The sequence below is a fragment of the Tachyglossus aculeatus genome, chromosome 3 (genome assembly GCF_015852505.1).
Source record: "Tachyglossus aculeatus isolate mTacAcu1 chromosome 3, mTacAcu1.pri, whole genome shotgun sequence".
NCBI lineage: Eukaryota > Metazoa > Chordata > Mammalia > Monotremata > Tachyglossidae > Tachyglossus > Tachyglossus aculeatus.
Genome location: NC_052068.1, coordinates 75,058,997 through 75,079,040, shown reverse-complemented (window position 1 = coordinate 75,079,040; position 20,044 = coordinate 75,058,997). Strand labels below are relative to the sequence as shown.

Here is a 20,044-nt window from a genome sequence, read left to right as displayed (position 1 = left end):
CTCTGCACACAGTAAGCGCTCAATAAATACGATTAAATGAATGAATGCAAGGAAGGAAAGGAGCGGAGGGGCTGGCGTGACCAGTTGGAGCCTTTGGGAGAAGTTGCTTCCCGTGCCGCAGGCGGAGACTACGCTTCCCTAGGGATGGGGCTGGGGCGCGGCCTAATTTTCACACGGCCGGTGAGGGGTTTGTCACTGGTGGCTGTATTTGTGGGTCCCTGGGCTGCCTTTTGCCTGTCAGTCCCTGTCTGTGTCTCATTCATTCATTCAATCGTATTTATTGAGCGCTTACCGTGTGCAGAGCACTGGACTAAGCGCTTGGGAAGTACAAGTCGGCAACATATAGAGGCGGTCCCTACCCAGCAACGGGCTCACGGTCTAGAAGGGGGAGACAGACAACAAAAAAAAACCCATGTAGACGTGTGTTCAGCCCATACCGTGGCAAAAAAGGCAAGGGGAAACAGCATAGCCTAGTGACTAGAGCACAGGCCTGGGAATCATAAGGATCTGGGTTCTAATTCTGACTGCTGCTTGGAGGCTGTGTAACCTAAGGCAAGTCATTGCTCTGCGCCTCAGTTACCTCAACAAAATGGGGATTAAGACTGTGAGGCCCATGTGAGACAGGGACTGCGTCCAACCCGATTTGCTTGTATCCACCCCAGCCCTGGTGCCTGCCACATATTAAGTTGCTTAACAAATACCACAATTAAGGGGGCTCTAACTTGGGGTGATTTCGGCCTGAAGCCTGTAAGGGTTATCCTTGGAGAAGGAGACGGTAGAGGTGGTCATTTGCTCTGAGGGCTTAGTGATTTGACCGTCATCTGTTTGGGAACCTAATTGAGCCACGGTTACTTCGAGAGTTTTATAGAGCTCGGAAATGGCCCCTGGCTAGCCTCTCCGGGGTGGAATTTAGGGTGCACTTCGATTTTAATCTTTGTGCGGAAAAGCTGTCCCAGTTTCACAAAGTTCTGCTTCCTAGTGTAATAAATACTTTGTCAGATAATAGTGGTAGTAATACTAATGGTATGGAAGCAGCATGGCCTAGTGGAAATAGCATGAACTCATTCGCTCCCACAGCTTCAACTATCATCTCTACGCGGATGACACCCAAATCTACATCTCTGCCCCTGCTTTCTCTCCCTCCCTCCAAGCTCGTGTCTCTTCCTGCCTTCAGGACCTCTCCATCTGGATGTCTGCCCGCCATCTAAAACTCAATATGTCCAAGACTGAACTCCTTATCTTCTCTCCCAAACCCTGCCCTCTCCCTGACTTTCCCGTCACTGTAGACGGCACTACCATCCTTCCCGTCTCACAAGCCCGCAACCTTGGTGTCATCCTCAACTCTGCTCTCTCATTCACCCCTCACAGAAAACCTGCTGGTCTCACCTCCGCAACATCGCCAAGATCCGCCCTTTCCTCTCCATCCAAACCGCTACCCTGCTCGTTCAATCTCTCATCTTCTCCCGACTGGATTACTGCATCAGCCTCCTCTCTGATCTCCCATCCTCCTGTCTCTCCCTGCTTCAGTCCTTACTTCACGCTGCTGCCCGGAATATCTTTGTGCAGTGTGCAGAAACGCTCTGGGCATGTTACTCCCCTCCTCAAAAATCTCCAGTGGCTACCAGTCAACCTACGCATCAGGCAGAAACTCCTCACTTTCGGCCTCAAGGCTGTCCTTCACCTCACCCCCTCCTACCTCACCTCCCTTCTCTCCTTCTCCAGCCCAGCCCGCACCCTCCGCTCCTCCACCACTAATCTCCTCACTGTACCTCGCTCTCGCCTGTCCCGCCGTCGACCCCCGGCCCATGTCCTCCCACTGACCTGGAATGCCCTCCCTCCGCCCATCCGCCAAGCTAGCTCTCTTCCTCCCTTCAAAGCCCTGCTGAGAGCTCACCTCCTCCAAAAGGCCTTCCCAGACTGAGCCCCCTTTTTCCTCTCCTCCTCCCCACCCCCTCGGCCCTACCTCCTTCCCCTCCCCACAGCACCTGTGTATATGTTTGTACAGATTTATTACTCTATTTATTTTACTTGTACATATTTACTATTCATTTTGTTAATGATGTGCATTTAGCTTTAATTCTACTTGTTCTGACGACTTGACACCTGTCCACATGCTTTGTCTTGTTTTCTGTCTCCCCCTTCTAGATTGTGAGCCCGCTGTTGGGTAGGGACCGTCTCTATACGTTGCCAACTTGTACTTCCCAAGCGCTAAGTACAGTGCTCTGCACACAGTAAGTGCTCAATAAATACAACTGAATAAATGAATGAATGACTCAAAAGATGTGGGTTCTAATCCCAGCCCTGCCACATGTCTATTGTGTGACCTTGGGCAAGTCACTTAATTTTTCAGTGCCTCAGTTACCTCATCTGTAAAATGGTGATTACGACTGTGAGCCCCATGTGGGACAGGGACTGTAACCAACCTGATTACCTTGTATCTACCCCAGCGCTTAGAACAGTGCTTGGTACATAGTAAGCACTTAAAAAATACCACAATTATTACTGTTATTATTATTAATTATTGTTAAGCCTACTGAGCGGATTGCATTGTACTTAAATGGTTGAGGAAGTACAACAGAAGCAGAAGGCATGTTTCTGGAGTAGAAGAATCTTATACTGAGGGAGAGTGAGGTGGAAATATTTATAGACAGTCAAATCAAAATTAAAACTCTGAATGTAAATTCAAACTATCCACATGTACCTAAAGTCTGGGGATAAATTGATACCTAAGTGCAGAAGGCAAAACAAATACAGGCTGGGACTATCGTGTTGGCTTTGGTTCATTTACAAATGATTTTACACTCCTTTACAGCTTTAGAATGTGGACTTCCTTCGGTTGTAACTCATACTCAGCATTTCAACATGAGGAACCAATTAATTAATTAATGCATTCATTCAGTGGTATTTATTGAGCGCTTACTGTGTGCAGAGCACTGTACTAAAGTGCTTGGGAAGTACAAGTTGGCAACATAATTAATGATGTTTATTAAGCACTTAATGTGTGCAGAGCACTGTACTAAGTGCTTGGGAAGTACAAGTTGGCAACATAATGATATTTATTAAGCACTTAATGTGTGCAGAGCACTGAACTAAGCATTTGGGAAAGCTCAATAGAAAAGAATTGGTAGAAACGATCCCTGCCCGCAAGGAGTATACTAACTTTGGCTTCACTCATGCTGCCTCTCTTAGTTTTCCTATTACCTCTATGACCGCACCTTCTCAGTCTGTTGTTGGAGCTTTTCTTCCTCCCACCCTCAGACAGTGGAGGTCTCTCAAGGCTCAGTTCTAGGTTCCCTTCTGTTCTCCATTTACACCCACACCGTTGGAGAACTCATTCGCTCCAATGGCTTCCACTACCTTGTCTAGGCAGATAGTAATGATGGCATTTGTTAAGCGCTTACTGTGTGCAAAACACTGTTCTAAGCACTGGGGGGATACAAGGCGATCAGGTTGTCCCACGTGGGGCTCACAATCTTCATCTCCATTTTACAGGTGAGGTAACTGAGGCTCAGAGAAGTTAAGTGACTTGCCCAGGGTTACACAGCATACACGTGGCGGAGCCGGGATTCGAACCCATGACTTTGTAAATCTACATACATCTCCAGCCCTGACTTCCCTCTTCCTCTTCAATCTGGCATTTTCTTCTGCCTTCAGGACATTTTTAACTGGAAGGCCCCCTGATACCTCAAACTAAATACGTCCATCCTTATTTCCTACCCAATGTCCTCCCCATCACTACACCACCATCCTCCCTATCTCACAAGCCCATAACGTTGGCGGCATCCTCAGCTCATTATTCTCAACCCACATATCCAATCTAATAATAAAAATTGTGGTATTTGTTAAGCGCTTACTATGTTCCAAGCACTGTTCTAAGTGCTGGGGGAGATACAGGGTAATCAGGTTGTCCCACGTGGGGCTCACGGTCTTCATCCTCATTTTACAGATGAGGGAACTGAGGAGGCACAGAGAAGGTAAGTGACTTGCCCGAGGTCATCCAGCAGACAAGTGGCAGAGTCGGGATCGGAACCCACGTCCTCTGACTCTCAAGCGTGGGCTCTTTCCACTGAGCCACACTGCTTCTCACTAAATCTGTCACTAAATCCTGTCGCCTCAACCTTCAGTCAGTCACCACGTTGCTAAAATCTACCCTTTCCTCTCCATCCAAACTGCTACCATGCTGATCCTAGCACTTAGGCTATTTCATTCATTCAATAAATCATATTTATTGAGTGCTTACGGTATGTTCCAAGCGCTTCCCAAGCACTTAGTACAGTGCTCTGCACACAGTAAGTGCTCAATAAATACGATTGATTGATTGATTGATGTTCCAAGCGCTTGGAAAGTACAATTCCCACCTCGACTACCGCATCTTCCTCCTTGCTGAGTTCCCTGCCTCCTGTCTCTCCCCACTTCAATCCATACTTCCCTCTGCTGCATGGATAATTTTTATCCCCATTCTTTAGGAGCCACTCCAGTGGTTGCCCATCCACCTCTGCATCAAACAAATTAATTAGGAGGGGCCGAGCTGAGTACCTTAAAGCTGATAAGGAGTTTGATGTGGAGATGGGCCCTGACCACAAGAGCTCAATAAATACCGTTGACTAAGGCGCTTTCAGTCTAGCAACGGAGACAGACATTAAAATAAGTGATCGGTAGTCACTTCGTGCTGTGGGGATGAGGGTGGGGTCTGGGTAGGTTTCTCAGTGCTTAAAATGGACACGTGTCATTTATATAGTTTCCTAATATTTAATTAAAAATAGTGAAGCATGAGTCACTTACCCTGGGAGGATAAAACTCTGTAGAAGTTTACTGAAAACCAAGAAAACAAACAGGATGTAAGTCTTGTTAAACCCATCAGCCATCTCTAGCGCTTCCAGAATTACATATGTCTATCGGCACTCTGGTAATAATAGTAATAATTAATTATGGCATTTATTAAGCGCTTACTATGTGCAAAGCACTGTTCTAAGCGCTGGGGAGCTACAAGGTGATCGGGTTGTCCCACGGGGGGCTCAAAGTCTTCATCCCCATTCCAGATGAGGTAGCTGAGGCCCAGAGAAGTGAAGTGACTTGTCCAAAGTCACACAGCTAACAACTGGCGGAGCTGGGATTTGAACCCATGACTTCTGACTCCAAAGCCCAGGGTCTTTCCATGTCGGTAGAGGTTGATTCGATTGTACATCATTATCTATTTTGACCACTCCACCTGTAAATATTGTAATGTCCATCTATCCGGTTAGAATGAAAAGCTCCTTGTGAGTGGGGAATGTGTCACTTCTTTGGTATTTCCTAAATGCTTAGTGCAGTGCATCGCCCCAAGTAGTTGCTCAGGAAATACTACTGCTACTTAATAAAAATGATGAAGAGTAGGCTTTTGAATTTCCAGTTGAGAAATGTGTTTCTCTCGCTGGATATTTAACCCTGAGTAGAAGGTAAGCCAATTCAAACTTGATATAAATGCAAATGATGTTCTGCTTTGTTCTACTTAATCTTGTTGTATTGTGCTCTCTCAAGTGCTTAGTACAGTACTCAGCACGGGATCAGCATTCAATCAATACCAATGATGGATTGATTTGTTTTTCAGGCTGGCAGAGCAGTATAAGGAACAAAGCTGGATGGCTATGGCTGATATAGAGCAAGAGTTGCAGCAGATGGAAGCGCAGTATGAAAGAGAATTTGGAGATGGTTCCGATGAGGATGAAGAAGAAGAGGCAGAGGAACAGGAACCAAAAGAAGGACAGGATGGTAATATTTTTCCCCTCCTAGAAATATTTTCGGGGCCAAGTGAAATGGTACCTTACCAACCCCCTGAATTGAAACTGAGGAAGCTCAGCTTAACCCTGAAACTCGTGTCAGATCTTGACACATTTAACCATTCCTTCTCAGAGGAATTCATTCTAACTCTGCATAGTTAGACCATCTTTATGGTATGGCGACAAGTCAATCAATCAATCGTATTTATTGAGCGCTTACTATGTGCAGAGCACTGTACTAAGCGCTTCCTCTTGAGCAATATCTGAATATTATGAAAAAAGTTAGTACATACACATTTCTTGCAGCGACCTCTCTTTGTTGGTCTGCAGCTGAAGGTTGAACAACTCAAATCGTGTTGCGTTGTCAACTTAATATGCATCATCATCATCATCAATCGTATTTATTGAGCGCTTACTATGTGCAGAGCACTGTACTAAGCGCTTGGGAAGTACAAATTGGCAACATATAGAGACAGTCCCTACCCAACAGTGGGCTCACAGTCTAAAAGGGGGAGACGGAGAACAAAACCAAACATACTAACAAAATAAAATAAATAGAATAGATATGTACAAATAAAATAAATAAATAAATAGAGTAATAAATATGTAGAAACATATATACATATATACAGGTGCTGTGGGGAAGGGAAGGAGGGAAGGGAAGGAAATGCATACCATACATTTGGGGTCAAGTTGTACTAGCCAAGCCCCTAGATAGCAGTGCTGGCTGCCTCATTCATTTAGTAGTATTTATTGGGCACCTATTGTTTGCAGCTAGCTGTGGCAGGCTCTTGAAAGTGTTAACTTTAAACATTAACTTTAACGTTAAAGTTTTTAGACTGTGAGCCCACTGTTGGGTAGGGACTGTCTCTATATGTTGCCAACTTGGACTTCCCAAGCGCTTAGTACAGTGCCCTGCACACAGTAAGCGCCCAATAAATACAATTGGTTGATTAACAGAAGCAAAACACATTAATAATGATGGTATTTGTTAAGCGCTTACTATGTGCCAAGCACTGTTCTAAGCACAGGGGTAGATACAAGGTAACCAGGTTGTCCCTCATGGGGCTCACAGTTTTAATCCCCGTTTTCCAGATGAGGTCACTGAGGCCCAGAGAAGTCAAGTGACTTGCCCAAATTCACACAGCTGACAGGTGGCGGAGTCAGGATTAGAACTCACATCCTCTGACTCCCAAGCCCCTGCTCTTTCCACTAAGCCACGCTGCTTCTTCAGTTACTCATATAGGTTCCTGTCAGGGAAGCAAAATCACAAAGTACCCAAAGGAACCCAAGTAAGCGGCAAAGCTCATAAATGATATCCTGTTTTTTGGCCAATGTGTGTGATCATGAAATAATGGAGACTGAATCCATTCAAAGATCAGGGGTCAAAATGGGCAAGTCACTTAACTTCTTTGTGCCTCAGTTCCTCATCCATAAAACAGGAGTTAAAGCTGTGAGTCCCATGGAAAACATGGTCTGTGTCCAACCTGATTATCTTGTACAGTGCCCGGACCAGAGTAAGAGCTTAACAGATATCATAAAAACAAACAACAACAAAAAGTCTGAAAATGTTGCCCTAAATGTCCTAATAAAAAAAGGGAAATTCCCCCAAGAGCCTATAAAATTGCATCCTGTTTTCTAAACTCAGGTAACATTGAGAACTTCAGTCTTCAGGATTTTTTTTTTATTCTTCTGTTTTTTGTTATTTTATTTTTAAGAAACCAAGGAATGTGTCTGTGAACTGTTGTACTGTATTCTCCCAAGGGGTTAGTTAAGGGCTTTGCACCTAATAAGCACTCAATAAGTACCATTGATGATAAGTAGAAATTTCAAAAATGCATTATGATTCAAAACCAGCCTAGTTTAGCAGTCAGAAAAGTTAGTATGTTTGCATTTCTTGCAGCAACCTCTCATTTTGGTCTACAGATGAAGATTGCTTTAATTCTATTTGTTCCGACGACTTTGACACCTGTCTACGTGTTTTGTTTTGTTGTCCGTCTCCCCCTTCTAGACTGTGAGCCCGTTGTTGGGTAGGGACCGTCTCTGTGTGTTGCTGGCTTGTTCTTCCCAAGCGCTTAGTCCAGTGCTCTGCACACAGTAAGCGCTCAATACAATTGAATGAATTAATTGAACAATGCAAATTGTGTTGCATTTTCAACATAAAATGCATGCTGTGTATTTGGGGACAAGCTGTACTAGCCAAGCTCCCAGATGGCAGTGCCGCCTCATTCATACAGTAGAATTTATTGGGCGCCTATTGTTTGGTGGTGTAATGTAATGGACGGCCCTGGGAGTCAGAAGGTCATGGGTTCTAATCCCAGCTCTGCCACCTGTCTGCTGTGTGACCTTGGACAAGTCACTTCATTTCTCTGTGCCTCGGTTACCTCATCTGTAAAATGGGGATTGAGACTGTGAGCCCCACGTTGGACTGTGTCCAACTCAATTTGCTTGTATCCACCCAGTGCTTAGTATGGTGCCCCGCACATAGTAAGTGCTTAAATACTGTAATTATTAATTTCCCGCAGCCTTGCTTTGGACAGACTTAGCATTAGATCCTGCATTTTTTAAAATTCTTTTAAACTAGCAAATCCATGTGTTTTGGATGAGTTCTGTTGGGATGGAGCTGAGCATTACTCTTTTAGCAAGAGCAGAGATAACTTGTAGTTATTATTCATTCAATCATATTTATTTAGCTCTTACTATGTGCAGAGCACTGTACTAAGCGCTTGGGAAGTACAAGTTGGCAACATACAGAGACAGTATTATACTAGTCATTGAGGAATTTCAGTTCTTTAAAATGTTCTAGAATTTTGGTTCCGCCTTCAGGCTTATCATTCATTTCTTCTTCTTTTAGGGAAACTAAGCGATGAGGAAGAAAACACTGTTATTTATGACGACTTGTACTGTCCAGCTTGCGACAAATCCTTTAAGACGGAAAAGGCGTAAGTAGCCTATCTTTGCTCTCCCTGTCCTTCAGTGGACATTTTCAACTGCTAATTTAGTATTTTTTACTATCAATCAATCGTATTTATTGAGCGCTTACTATGTGCAGAGCACTGTACTAAGCGCTTGGGAAGTACAGATTTACTACTAAAACACTTAACGCATTGCAACTGTAGCTCCTAAATATAATTGCAGCGGGGTTTGAATAGTGAGTGTGGAGTAGCTGTTGGTGTTTGTGATCAACTGTCACTGTTATTTTGTTTACAGCTGTGGGAGAAAGAATACATTTTTCCCAAGAGGTGAAGGGTATTGGGTTGGTTGTTCCATCTAAGCAGATGCTAACATTAGCGATCTTCTCTTAAAGCATGAAGAATCACGAAAAATCAAAGAAGCATCGGGAGGTGGTAGCCCTGTTACGACAACAGCTAGAGGAAGAGGAGGAAGAGTTTTCTGTACATCAGGCTAATGAAAATGGGCTGGATGCTAACACGGAGAAGGAAGAGGAGGAGAATACAGAGGAAACGCCAAAACCAAAGTACATTCAATGGTCTTTTTTTTTTATAAGCGGTAGTGATTTATTACTCTATTTATTTATTTTACTTGTGCATATCTTTTCTATTTATTTTATTTCATTAGTATGTTTGGTTTTTCTCCCCATTTTAGACTGTAAGCCCACTGTTGGGTAGGGACTGTCTCTGTATGTTGCCAGTTTGTACTTCCCAAGCGCTTAGTACAGTGCTCTGCACACAGTAAGCGCTCAATAAATACGATTGATGATGATGATGATCTGTAACCCACAGTTTTGTTTGCCTCACTCTGAAGAAAATTTCCATGTGAGCCCTAAAACTCTATAGCTATTTCTTCCTCCCTTTCGGGATTAGAGAGCTCATTCTAGTCTTCAGCCTACTGAAGGTAACCCTCTTTGTGAAAGGGCAGCTTTATAAGGAGTGTATTATTATTACTAAATTGACAGTTGTTGATGCTTAGAAACTGTAGACCATTTGGCAGATGGGTGGCAGTTCATTTCAGGTGAATCACACTTACTTGGAATTTTCTAAATCCTAGAAACAACCCAAAGATTGAATCCTTTTTTTTTTTTTTTTTCAAAGTTCCGCTTTGGTGAAATGTTCTTTCCTGTTGTGCTTTTGTGGCAAATTAGAATTTTGCTAATTTTTTTTTTTCCTTAAAGCCCCGGTTTTCCAGAGGCGAGATATTTGTTGTGGGCGGGGAACGTGTCTACCGACTCTTCCAAGTGCTTAGTACAGTGCTGTGCACACGGTAAGCACTCAGTAAATATGATCAGTTGGTTCACATTTTAAAACTTTTTTTTCTACCCTTTCCAGACTTTCCAAAAAGAAGAAGAAAAAGAAGCAGAAATCTCTGCAGGTATAGTGAGTGAAAGTTATTGTTCATTAATTCCATTGAACGTTGCTACAGATGCACTTATTTTTTCCTTCTGTATGAACTACCTAAAACATGAAGAATTTGGTTATTTCAAGATTATTTTCCGTGTAGTCTTATGATTTCATTTTTCAGCATTATTATTACCGCCTTTAACCCCTTTCGATATGTAGGGGACTGAACTAAGTGCTGATGCGAAGCAGCGTGGCTTGGTGTACAGAGCGTGGGCCTCGGAGTCCGAACAACCTGGGTTGTAATCCCGGCTCTGCTATTTGTGTGCTGCCGTGTGACCCTGGGCAAGTCACACTTCCCTTTCCCTTGCTTGTTACCTCATCTGCAAATTGGGGATTAAAAACAGTGACCCCCATATGGGACATGGACCGTGTCCAACCTGATTAGCCTGAATCTATCCCGGCACTTAAAAGTGCCTGGCACATTACAAATACCATAAAAAAATACAAGGAAATCAAATTCAGGTAGGGCCGTCGGATTCATCTGATAGTCCGACTTGCGGGGAGCTGGAAATGTTACTGGCTTTTACTCCTTGGTTGTATTTTTTTGCCCCCCTCAAGAATAGCCTTAATTTGCTCAATATTATTTGTTTGTGTTAAAAAGGCAAGAGATTTCCATGCATGGACATCTTTCTGTGTTATGCCCTTCCATCCCCCCTCATTTTTTTCTGGAAATATTGACTTCTTTTAAATAGCTTGAGGGGCTCACCTCTCTCTTGCTGCTGCTGCTTAATTCTCTTGAAAACAAAACTAGTTCATTCATTCATTCATTCAGTCGTATTTATTGAGCGCTTACTGTGTGCAGAGCACTGTACTAAGCGCTTGGGAAGTACAAGTTGGCAACATATAGAGACGGTCCCAACCCAACAGTGGGTTATTTCCAGCTCGTTGAGGGCAGGGATCATTTCTATCAACTTTATTTTTTTATAGTCTTTGGCAACGTTTACAATGTGCCAGGCAATGTACTAAGCCCGGGGTAAATACAAGCTAATGAGGTTGGATATAGTCCCTGTCCCTCATGAGGCTTATAGTGTTAATCTCCATTATACAGATGAGGTAACTGAAGCTTACTTGTATTTACTTGTACATATCTATTCTATTTATTTTATTTTGTTGGTGTGTTTGGTTTTGTTCTCTGTCTCCCCCTTCTAGACTGTGAGCCAGCTGTCGGGTAGGGACTGTCTCTATGTGTTGCCGACTTGTACTTCCCAAGCGCTTAGTACGGTGCTCTGCACACAGTAAGCGCTCAATAAATACGATTGATTGATTGATTGAAGCACAGAGAAGGTAAGTGACTTGCCCACGGTGACACAGCAGACAAGTGGTAAACACAGGTCTCTCAACTCCAAGGCCCTTGCTCGATCCACTAGTCACACTGCTTCTCATTGTGTTGTTTTCTTCCTAGACGGTAAGTGCTCTGCACACAGTAAGCGCTCAGTAAATGCCACTGGTTGAGTGATTCATAGTAACAATTAGAACAAGAGAGGAAAAAATACCAACAGCCTTCCTAAGAAAAAGTGTAAAGAAATAGCGTATTGATCATCATTTTCATTAAGGCTCCTCTTTGATTGGATTAACCAGATAGCTCCCTGGGAGCAGCTTTGTTTTGGTCTTCTAGACTGTGAGCCCACTGTTGGGTAGGGACCGTCTCTAGATGTTGCCAACTTGTACTTCCCAAGCGCTTAGTACAGTGCTCTGCACACAGTAAGTACTCAATAAATATGAGTGAATGAATGGTCTGGGTGATAATAATAATAATAATAATAATGGCATTTGTTAAGCGCTTACTATGTGCAAAGCACTGTTCTAAGCTCTGGGGGAGATACAAGGTGATCAGGTTGTCCCAGGTGGGGCTCACAGTCTTAATCCCCATTTTACAGATAAGGTAACTGAGGCTCAGAGAAGTTAAATGACTTGCCCAAGGTCACACAGCAGACATGTGGCGGAGCTGGGATGTCTCCCTGTGAGCGGGCTCACAGTCTAGAAGGGGGAGACAGAGAACAAAACCAAACACACTAACAAAATAAAATAAATAGAATAGATATGTACAAGTAAAGACAAGTAAGCTTCAGTTACCTCATCTGTATAATGGAGATTAACACTATAAGGCTCATGAGGGACAGGGACTATATCCAACCTCATTAGCTTGGGTGATGGATAAATTAGTGTTAGTGTCCCCATTGCCTTAATCGGGAACATTCAATGTATTCCTGAAGAAAATGTAGTTGAGTTGGAGTATATTTTCAAAAAGGAAGACGACATGCTTTGAGGAACTTTTATACGACCCACCCAACTTGTTTCATTTTGCAGGGTGGCCTAGGGGAAAGAGCCCAGGCCTGGGCGTCAGGACCTGGCTTCTAATCCCGGCTCTGCTGCTTGTCCTGTGCGTGACCGCGGGCGAGTCACTTAACTTCTCTGTGCCTCGGTTCCTCATCCGTAAAACGGGAGTTAAAGCCGTGAGCCCCATGGAAAACGTGGTCCGTGTCCAACCTGATTATCTTGTGCAGTGCCCGGACCAGAGTTTAACAGAGATCCTAAAAAACAAACAACAACAAAAAGAAGGATGCTTGTTTCAACCTCACCTTACCCAAGAGTCAAGGAATAGGGTTGGAATTCTACATAGAGTTTTTGACTGCAGTGGTGGGCTGCTTAGCAACTTTTGTTACTTTCTGCTTTTTTTTTGTTTTAATTGATCCCTCCCTCAATGCACTTTGAGCCGAGGGTGCCCTCTCCGCTGTGACCCGCCACACTCCTCCCCAGCCCAGCTCTTGATTGTGTGAGCTTCTAGACTTTGAGCCCACTGTTGGGTAGGGACCGTCTCTATATGTTGCCAACGTGTCCTTTCCAAGCGCTTAGTACAGTGCTCTGCACACAGTAAGCGCTCAATAAATACGATTGAATGAATGAATGAATGCCGTGATGGGGGGAGGCGTTCCAGGGGAGCAGAGCAGAGGTCACTGACTAGCCTGGACGAGGGCTTAGCGTCATCGTACACCTGTTACCAGGGGCCGGGGCCTAGACAGCGGTTTTTCATTCAATTCAATTCAGTTGTATTTATTGAGCTCTTACTGTGTGCAGAGCACTGTACTAAGCGCTTGGGAAGCTCATGTCCACACCCTCGTCATGTCCACCCCATCTCCTCTTAATTTAGGGAACACAATCTTTAAGAAGCAGCATAGCTCAGTGGAAAGAGCCCAGGTTTGGGAGTCAGAGGTCATGGGTTCTAGTCCCTCCTCCACCACTTGTCTGCTGTGTGACCTTGGGCAAGCCATTCAACTTCTCTGTGCCTCAGTTACCTCATCTGTAAAATGGGGATTAAGACTGTGAGCCCCACATGGGATAACCTTGTACCCACGCTTAGAACAGTGCCTGGCACACAGTAAGCACTTACCAAATACCATTATTATTATTATTTAAGCTTAACACCATTGTTTGACCATACCTCTTGTTGCGTTGCACTCACAACCTCCAGCAGGCCAGGATTTCATACGTCTCGTAAAGCCAGTCCTCTGATGGGCGGAACAATTGCAGTTAATATAGACTCCATGCAGATGGATCTAAAGAGTCCCACACTGTAGGGAAGTGGTGTTTAATTCGATACTTGTTACCTTTCTTAGACTCTTGATGACAGCGGAGGAGAAACTGGAGATGAACTAAAAGTTGAGCCGGAGGTGACCAACCACATAAAGACCCCCAGTGAAAATCAGCCTGATGTCAGGGAAGTGGAAAACGGCAACTCGGGAACTGCCGACCAAGTTGATGAGTCCAAAAGTGAGGCAAAAAAGTAAGTCCTTGAATTACGTCATATCGGTGTCCATTTTGCCCAACAAGTCCAGATGGTCTTGTTGGGCAAAACACGCTTAAGGAAAAGTTGCAATGATAAAACCAGGAAAAATAGAAAACCAGAACAGTAACAAGGGTAAGAGATGGGTAGACGAGCTGTTTTTTAGGCCGCTCGTCGCAGGCCAGGCCAGTAGTGTCCGGGAGACTTCTCCTTCCCCTCACTGGACAGACAGGGCCGGCCCCCCTCGGCTGGTGGCATTTCCTTGAATTTCTCAAGCTTCAAGTTCTTCCCGCCTGAATGGACAAGCCCTGCCCCTATTCAGGAGCGACTCAAGGGTGCAGAATCTTAGCGCCCAAATTTTGAGAAATGACACGATTAACGTGAGAGGGAAGAAAGATGAAAATTCTGTGTAGCAATCTCAGTGAAATTTCAAGGCCAAGTATCTCATTAAAAGGAATTGAATGAATTTGATGAATGGCCCCAGTGTTCACCATCACCTTTGCTGGGTTCCCCTTTTACATTTTCTAGAACTCTCTTGTCTCCCAGGATTGTAGACCATGACTAACTTGGGTAAATCTTAAATCTCTTGTTTTGCATTTCCATCTCCTTTGCTGTGATCTTAGACTGTGAGCCCACTGTTGGGTAGGGACTGTCTCTATATGTTGCCAATTTGTACTTCCCAAGCACTTAGTACAGTGCTCTGCACATAGTAAGCGCTCAATAAATACGATTGATGATGATGATGATGTGATCAAGACCATCTTTCTCTGTTTTAAGATGACTGCCCCTTCACACTAATTGTAACACTGCCCATGAGTCATTCCAAAAATCATGCCTCAATCCCTACCTCCATTGCTTTGTTTAGAGCCTCCAACAACGTCATTTAATTCTTAGAATAGGGTAGAGTAAGATAGGGTGTTTTTTGATGTGAGAATGGTAAACAAAAACTAGAATGGGTGATCAGAGTAGAGGAATGTGCAGGGATTTGTTATATTAAAAAGAGGCCTGACTCCTGTACAAACTGGATGATTATGATATTATGATTATGTTGCCGATTAACATGCTGAGAATTCATTGGCCGTTTAGACTTAAAAGTACTTTAAGATCAATCGATTTGATTTAGGAGAGGAAATAAGGGAAAATCATGTTGCTAAAGTACACTGACTTCTTCCAATCACTTCTTAGTGTTCCTAAACCCAAAGGAAAGAAAGGCAAAGACTGCAAAAAGGCGGCTAAAGTCCCTGCGGAACAACAAACCGTGGTAGGTGGAACAAACATTCGAACAGTGTGGTGGTGATAGTGTAAGAAGTGCAATACTCTAAAGCACATTTTGATCCCCAAAACTTGGCAGAATTTGATTTTCTTTTTTTGAAAATTCAGAGGCTATTGTGTTAGGTCTGATCAGAATATGGGACTAACGTTCTTATGGTCTTAATATTTTTTAAACTATAAAGAGTTTAATGTCTACCTATGCTCTTCCATACTTAGGGAATGCTGTTGCGTATTTGGACTTAAAAACTTAAGGTGCTCCAAACATTCAGTGAACAGTCCCTGGGACTAGCAAGATTGTCCGTGTGCCTTTTACTTAACGTAGAGAATTAGAAATTATTCTTTCACGGTGGTTGTGATCAACAGGCTTGGGGTTTTAATTCCAGTAGATCTGCCCTTGTGCTTCAAAAACCCAGGTTACACCTGTCTACGTGGTTTGTTTTGTTGTCTGCCTGTCTCCCCCTTCTAGACCGTGAGCCCGTTGTTGGGTAGGGACTGTCTCTATATGTTGCCGACTTGTACTTCCCAAGCGCTTAGTACAGTGCTCTGCACACAGTAAGCGCTCAATAAATACGATTGAATGAATGAATGAATGAAAGGTCACCTTGGATAGTCACAGTTACAAACAGAAAAATTATATAAAAATGTAAAAATAGAAGAAATTCCATTACTTGGTTCAGCCAGCTCAGTATTCCCGAGAGCCGCAACCACGGTGCTTGAAGAACATAATCTTCCGCGACATCCTAATGACTGTGAATCTCCCACATCTCCTCCTCCGGTCCTTTTAAATGGACTTTTTGTCCAAATCCTTCTTCAGTGTTGCCTGATTTCCTAGGGTGGTAAATTCCACAATTATTATAGCTTACCCCCTGTAGAATAGAATATTTCCTGTTTATTGTGAGCCAACTATCTTCAAGCATTATTCGGTGACACCGTACCCTGGCGTGGTGTATGGAAAGGGAAGACTGAGAAGAAACATAATATTTTCAGTTTGTCCTCTGCGCCATCCCCAGCTCCATTTTATTCTTCGTAAGCTGTAGGAACCAAAATTAAGCAACAGTATTGCAGGCAATAAGGGGAGATTCAAGTTCTCACTTCAGTTTTACCGTAGCGTGTAAAGCGGATGAGGTCTATATTCACTTCTGATTCTCTTCTACCTACCAGGCTGATGTTCCCATCAACTGTACAACCTGCAGTCGTGAATTCCCCTCTCGAAATAAACTGTTTGAACACTTGAAAGCAACGGGGCACGCGAGAGCGTGTTCCGCGCCCTCTGTAAATAGCCCAGCCGCTAGCCGAACCAAGAAAGAAAAACGCAAGAACAGATAAAGAATTCGGTGTTCTGCTGCAAACAGTTTTCCTCTTTGGTGATTTCTAGAATTCAAAAACTGGACGTAAGTCACCTAAGGAGTTACAACGCCATACTTTTCTTAATCCTGCAGTGTGAAAGTATTTTTAATGTATACAGATTTCTTTGGGGGCTTAATATATTTTTTTCCAAACGTGTTTCACTAGTGACTGACTTCTACCTTCACCAGCCTGACTGACTTGAAAGTCTCAGAGTGGAAAATACTTCAAAGCTATTCCTTGATGGTTTCTGGCCCATGTACGGGGGCAAAATAAATTATTTTAAGACCTACAAATTGCCTTTTCACCCTATTTTACCAAGCTCTCGTTGGGTAGTCAAACGCCATTTTAAGTTCCATTTCACAATTCTCATAGTAACTTTTTTTTTGTAAAGATTGCCTCTAAGCCCTACTCCCTGGTAGACTGACTTGATAAAGAGTATGTAAATATTTAGATTTAATTTATCTGAGCATGGGCTTGCCAAGGATATATTGAAAAAGGAAGCTCAACAGGGAAAAACTGTATACTAGAAAAATGGATGGTTCCAGCACCGCTTGTCAAAACTTTTCAAGATGTAGAATTGGCCCCCGGATGCTATCTCTTGCTTTTATCTGAGATTTGAACTGAAGTGGATGAACGAAAAAGCATTTAGTGTATTTTTATCTCTGAGCACAGTGATAGCTATAAAAAAAAAATAATGGAGCAAACAGCAGATGAGTCAGACATGAATATGGAAAGAGATGCTTTCTGGATGTGTTTTCAAAAAGGATGTTTTCCAAAGTTTGGTTTGTCGTTTTAAAGTTTGGCTAGGAAAGGATAATGGCTTACATGGTTCCTTCTTTTTATACAAAGGAAAAGACTTGTGAATTCATTTTCTCAGGCCTGAATTGGATCAAAGTTTAGAATATTCATTCATTCATTCAATCGTATTTATTGAGCGCTTACTGTGTGCAGAGCACTGTACTAAGTGCTTGGAAAGTACAAGTTGGCAACTCAACTTTGATGTTTTGATACAGTTTGGCCTAGTGGAAAGAGCACGGGTGTCAGAGGATCTGGATTCTAATCCTGGCTTTACCATTTTGTCTGTTGAGCAACCTTGGGCAAGTCATCTAACTTAGCTTCAGTTACCTCATCTGTAAAATGGGGATTAAAACTGTGAGCCGCAAGTGGGACTTGGACTGTTTCTGACCTGATTAGCCTGTATCTAACCCGGCACTAAATACAGTGCCTGGCACATAGTAAGTAATTAATATCAATGAAAAAATCAGAAATTTAACAAAGTAGTTATCTATCAGTTAAGAGGAGGGGGTACTAGAAACATAATTATCAGTAAAGCCTGAAAAAGCCACAGGCCACCGCAACAAGCTCTTTTTTTAGAGTTGACGGAGTAAACCGAAGAAACCTGTTAACGTTTGGGCTTGAATGTGATTTTATCCCCTCCCTCTATATTTAAAGCTCCCCGCCTACGAGAATGCACACTCTCTGAGGTAGCAGGAGCCAAGAACAGTGCTTCGCACGTAGTGAGCGCTTAACACACACCATCATTATTATTATAAAAGGCGAATTACTGTGAACCCCCAAGTGCCTCGCCTACTTGGCAGTATTATGGGTTTATCAATCTGTTTTGCTAGCTTTACACTGACCAGGGCGTGGGTGTTTACCTTGCAGGAAAATGGCTGTTTCCCTCTGGCTTTTCCATCTCATCTCCTGATGCTGCTCCTCAGTCCCCTCCGTATAGTATAGTCAGACCATCAACCTACCACCCTCTCTATCCCCCAACTCTCTCAATCCCCTAGTTCCCTAATTAATTGTAGTTCTCCCTCCATGTTTAATCCATCCCCACAGCTACCATCTTAGTCCTAGTCTGTCTACTTCATGTCTAGATTGTGCACCTGAAGCGTCAACTTCCTCAACTGGTGATCTGATTACATACTAAATAAACTTTAAGGTGGTTGACCACTTCTCACCCCTCCCCGCCTTCACCGTGATGCCTTTCTGGATTAACCCAATTTGGCTCTGATCATGCTTCTCTAACCAGTGCTAGGAAGAAGTTGGAATATATCTACACAATTGGGTGGCTTTCCCCTCTCTCCTTCCATTCCCCTGTCACTTGTGATATTTCTCTAATGGCACGTTTATATTTCTGTGAGTTCTGCCTACCCCAGTAGACTGTAAATTCTTCAAGGGCAAAATCTCTGCCTCGGTTTTCTCCTTTGTAAATTCCTCCGTGACCCCAACACAATGCTCTGCCCACTGTGGGCCGTCTGTACATATCGTATGCTTCTCTGGCATTTCCAGCCCTGCTTTCAACAGAAGGGTTAAATTAAAATGCTAATGATAAAAGCGTGATAGTGCTAAAATTAAAATAAATGGAAAAACACATTACTAAGTATGCACGATGCTTGTATCTGGAGTCTAATATTCTTTTAAACTCATTACCAGATTAAAAGAATTTCAGCATTAAATTCTGATTTCAAACCCAACGTGATTTGTTTCCCTTGATTAGTATTACTTCAGGTTGTCTCATTTGATTATCTCAAATCTAATGTACCCCAGTACTTAACGTAGTGCTTGGTGGCACATAATTACCATCTAAACGCCGTAAATATTATGATTACGAGGCCAAGTGTAAACATTTCGCCTGCTTACAAATCTCTTGCTTCAAGAAGAGAGAGCAGGCAGTAGGATTAAGACAACTGAAGAAGCGGTATGCCTAGTGGAAAGAGCACAGGCCCGAGAGTTTGAGGAGCTGAGTTCTAATCGCAGCTCTGCCGCTTGCCTGATTTGTGATCTTGAGCTAATCACTTAACATCTCTGTGCCTCAGTTTCCTCATATGTAAAACGGGGATAAAAGACTTTGTTTTCCAACCTACTCAGACTCTAAGCCCCATGTGGGACAGGGATTCTGTCCGACCTCATTATTTTGTAAGTGAGCTCTTAGAACAGTGCTTGGCACAATAAGCACTTAAATACCACTACTGTTATTGTTGTTATCATCATCATTATTATTATTAAAGGGCTCCAACACAGAGCAAGAATCTGCTACGATGGCACAAGCTAGAACATATGTCTATCCCATCCTCTACCACTTCCCTAAAACAATAATCTAGTCTTCTGTACTAGGTATGCCAGAGGAGAAAATAATCCGGGGGGGGTTGTAGGTTAAAATGACTATATCTTTGTCAGAAGTTTCAAGTGAGTTCTGAAAGTGCCCTGTAATATGGTAGGCAGACAGGCAGTGAGGGGTTGGCAGGACAGTGACAGACTTGTTAAGAAAAAAATCATCTGCAGCTTTTGAAGATCTAGGCTGCCGCAGACAAAGATGGAGTCAACATTGCAAGGATAATATTTAGCTCATTTTGGGCAAAGAAGTTTGCTTTGACCCACATATTAAAAAACAACAATAATAAAATAAATAGAAACAACAACAATAATAATAAAAACAATAAAAATAATAATACAAAGCAACAATAATATAATAAAAATAATAACAGTATAATAATATATAGTTATATTAATATATTATATATTAT

The 20,044-nt window shown here is 43.0% G+C and overlaps 1 protein-coding gene across 1 annotated transcript in view; it reads left to right on the top strand.

Annotated features, from left to right (window-relative positions):
- Positions 1 to 16,807, top strand: part of DNAJC21 (DnaJ heat shock protein family (Hsp40) member C21) — a 34,301-nt gene extending 17,494 nt beyond the window's left edge. The window contains exons 6-12 of the mRNA XM_038744051.1: positions 5,588 to 5,748; positions 8,611 to 8,698; positions 9,064 to 9,234; positions 10,043 to 10,085; positions 13,729 to 13,895; positions 15,081 to 15,156; positions 16,329 to 16,807. Of these exons, the coding sequence (XP_038599979.1) occupies positions 5,588 to 5,748; positions 8,611 to 8,698; positions 9,064 to 9,234; positions 10,043 to 10,085; positions 13,729 to 13,895; positions 15,081 to 15,156; positions 16,329 to 16,493 (871 nt within the window). The 3' untranslated portion in view covers positions 16,494 to 16,807. The remainder of the gene's footprint in view (positions 1 to 5,587; positions 5,749 to 8,610; positions 8,699 to 9,063; positions 9,235 to 10,042; positions 10,086 to 13,728; positions 13,896 to 15,080; positions 15,157 to 16,328) is intronic.
- Positions 16,808 to 20,044: the final 3,237 nt, after the last annotated feature.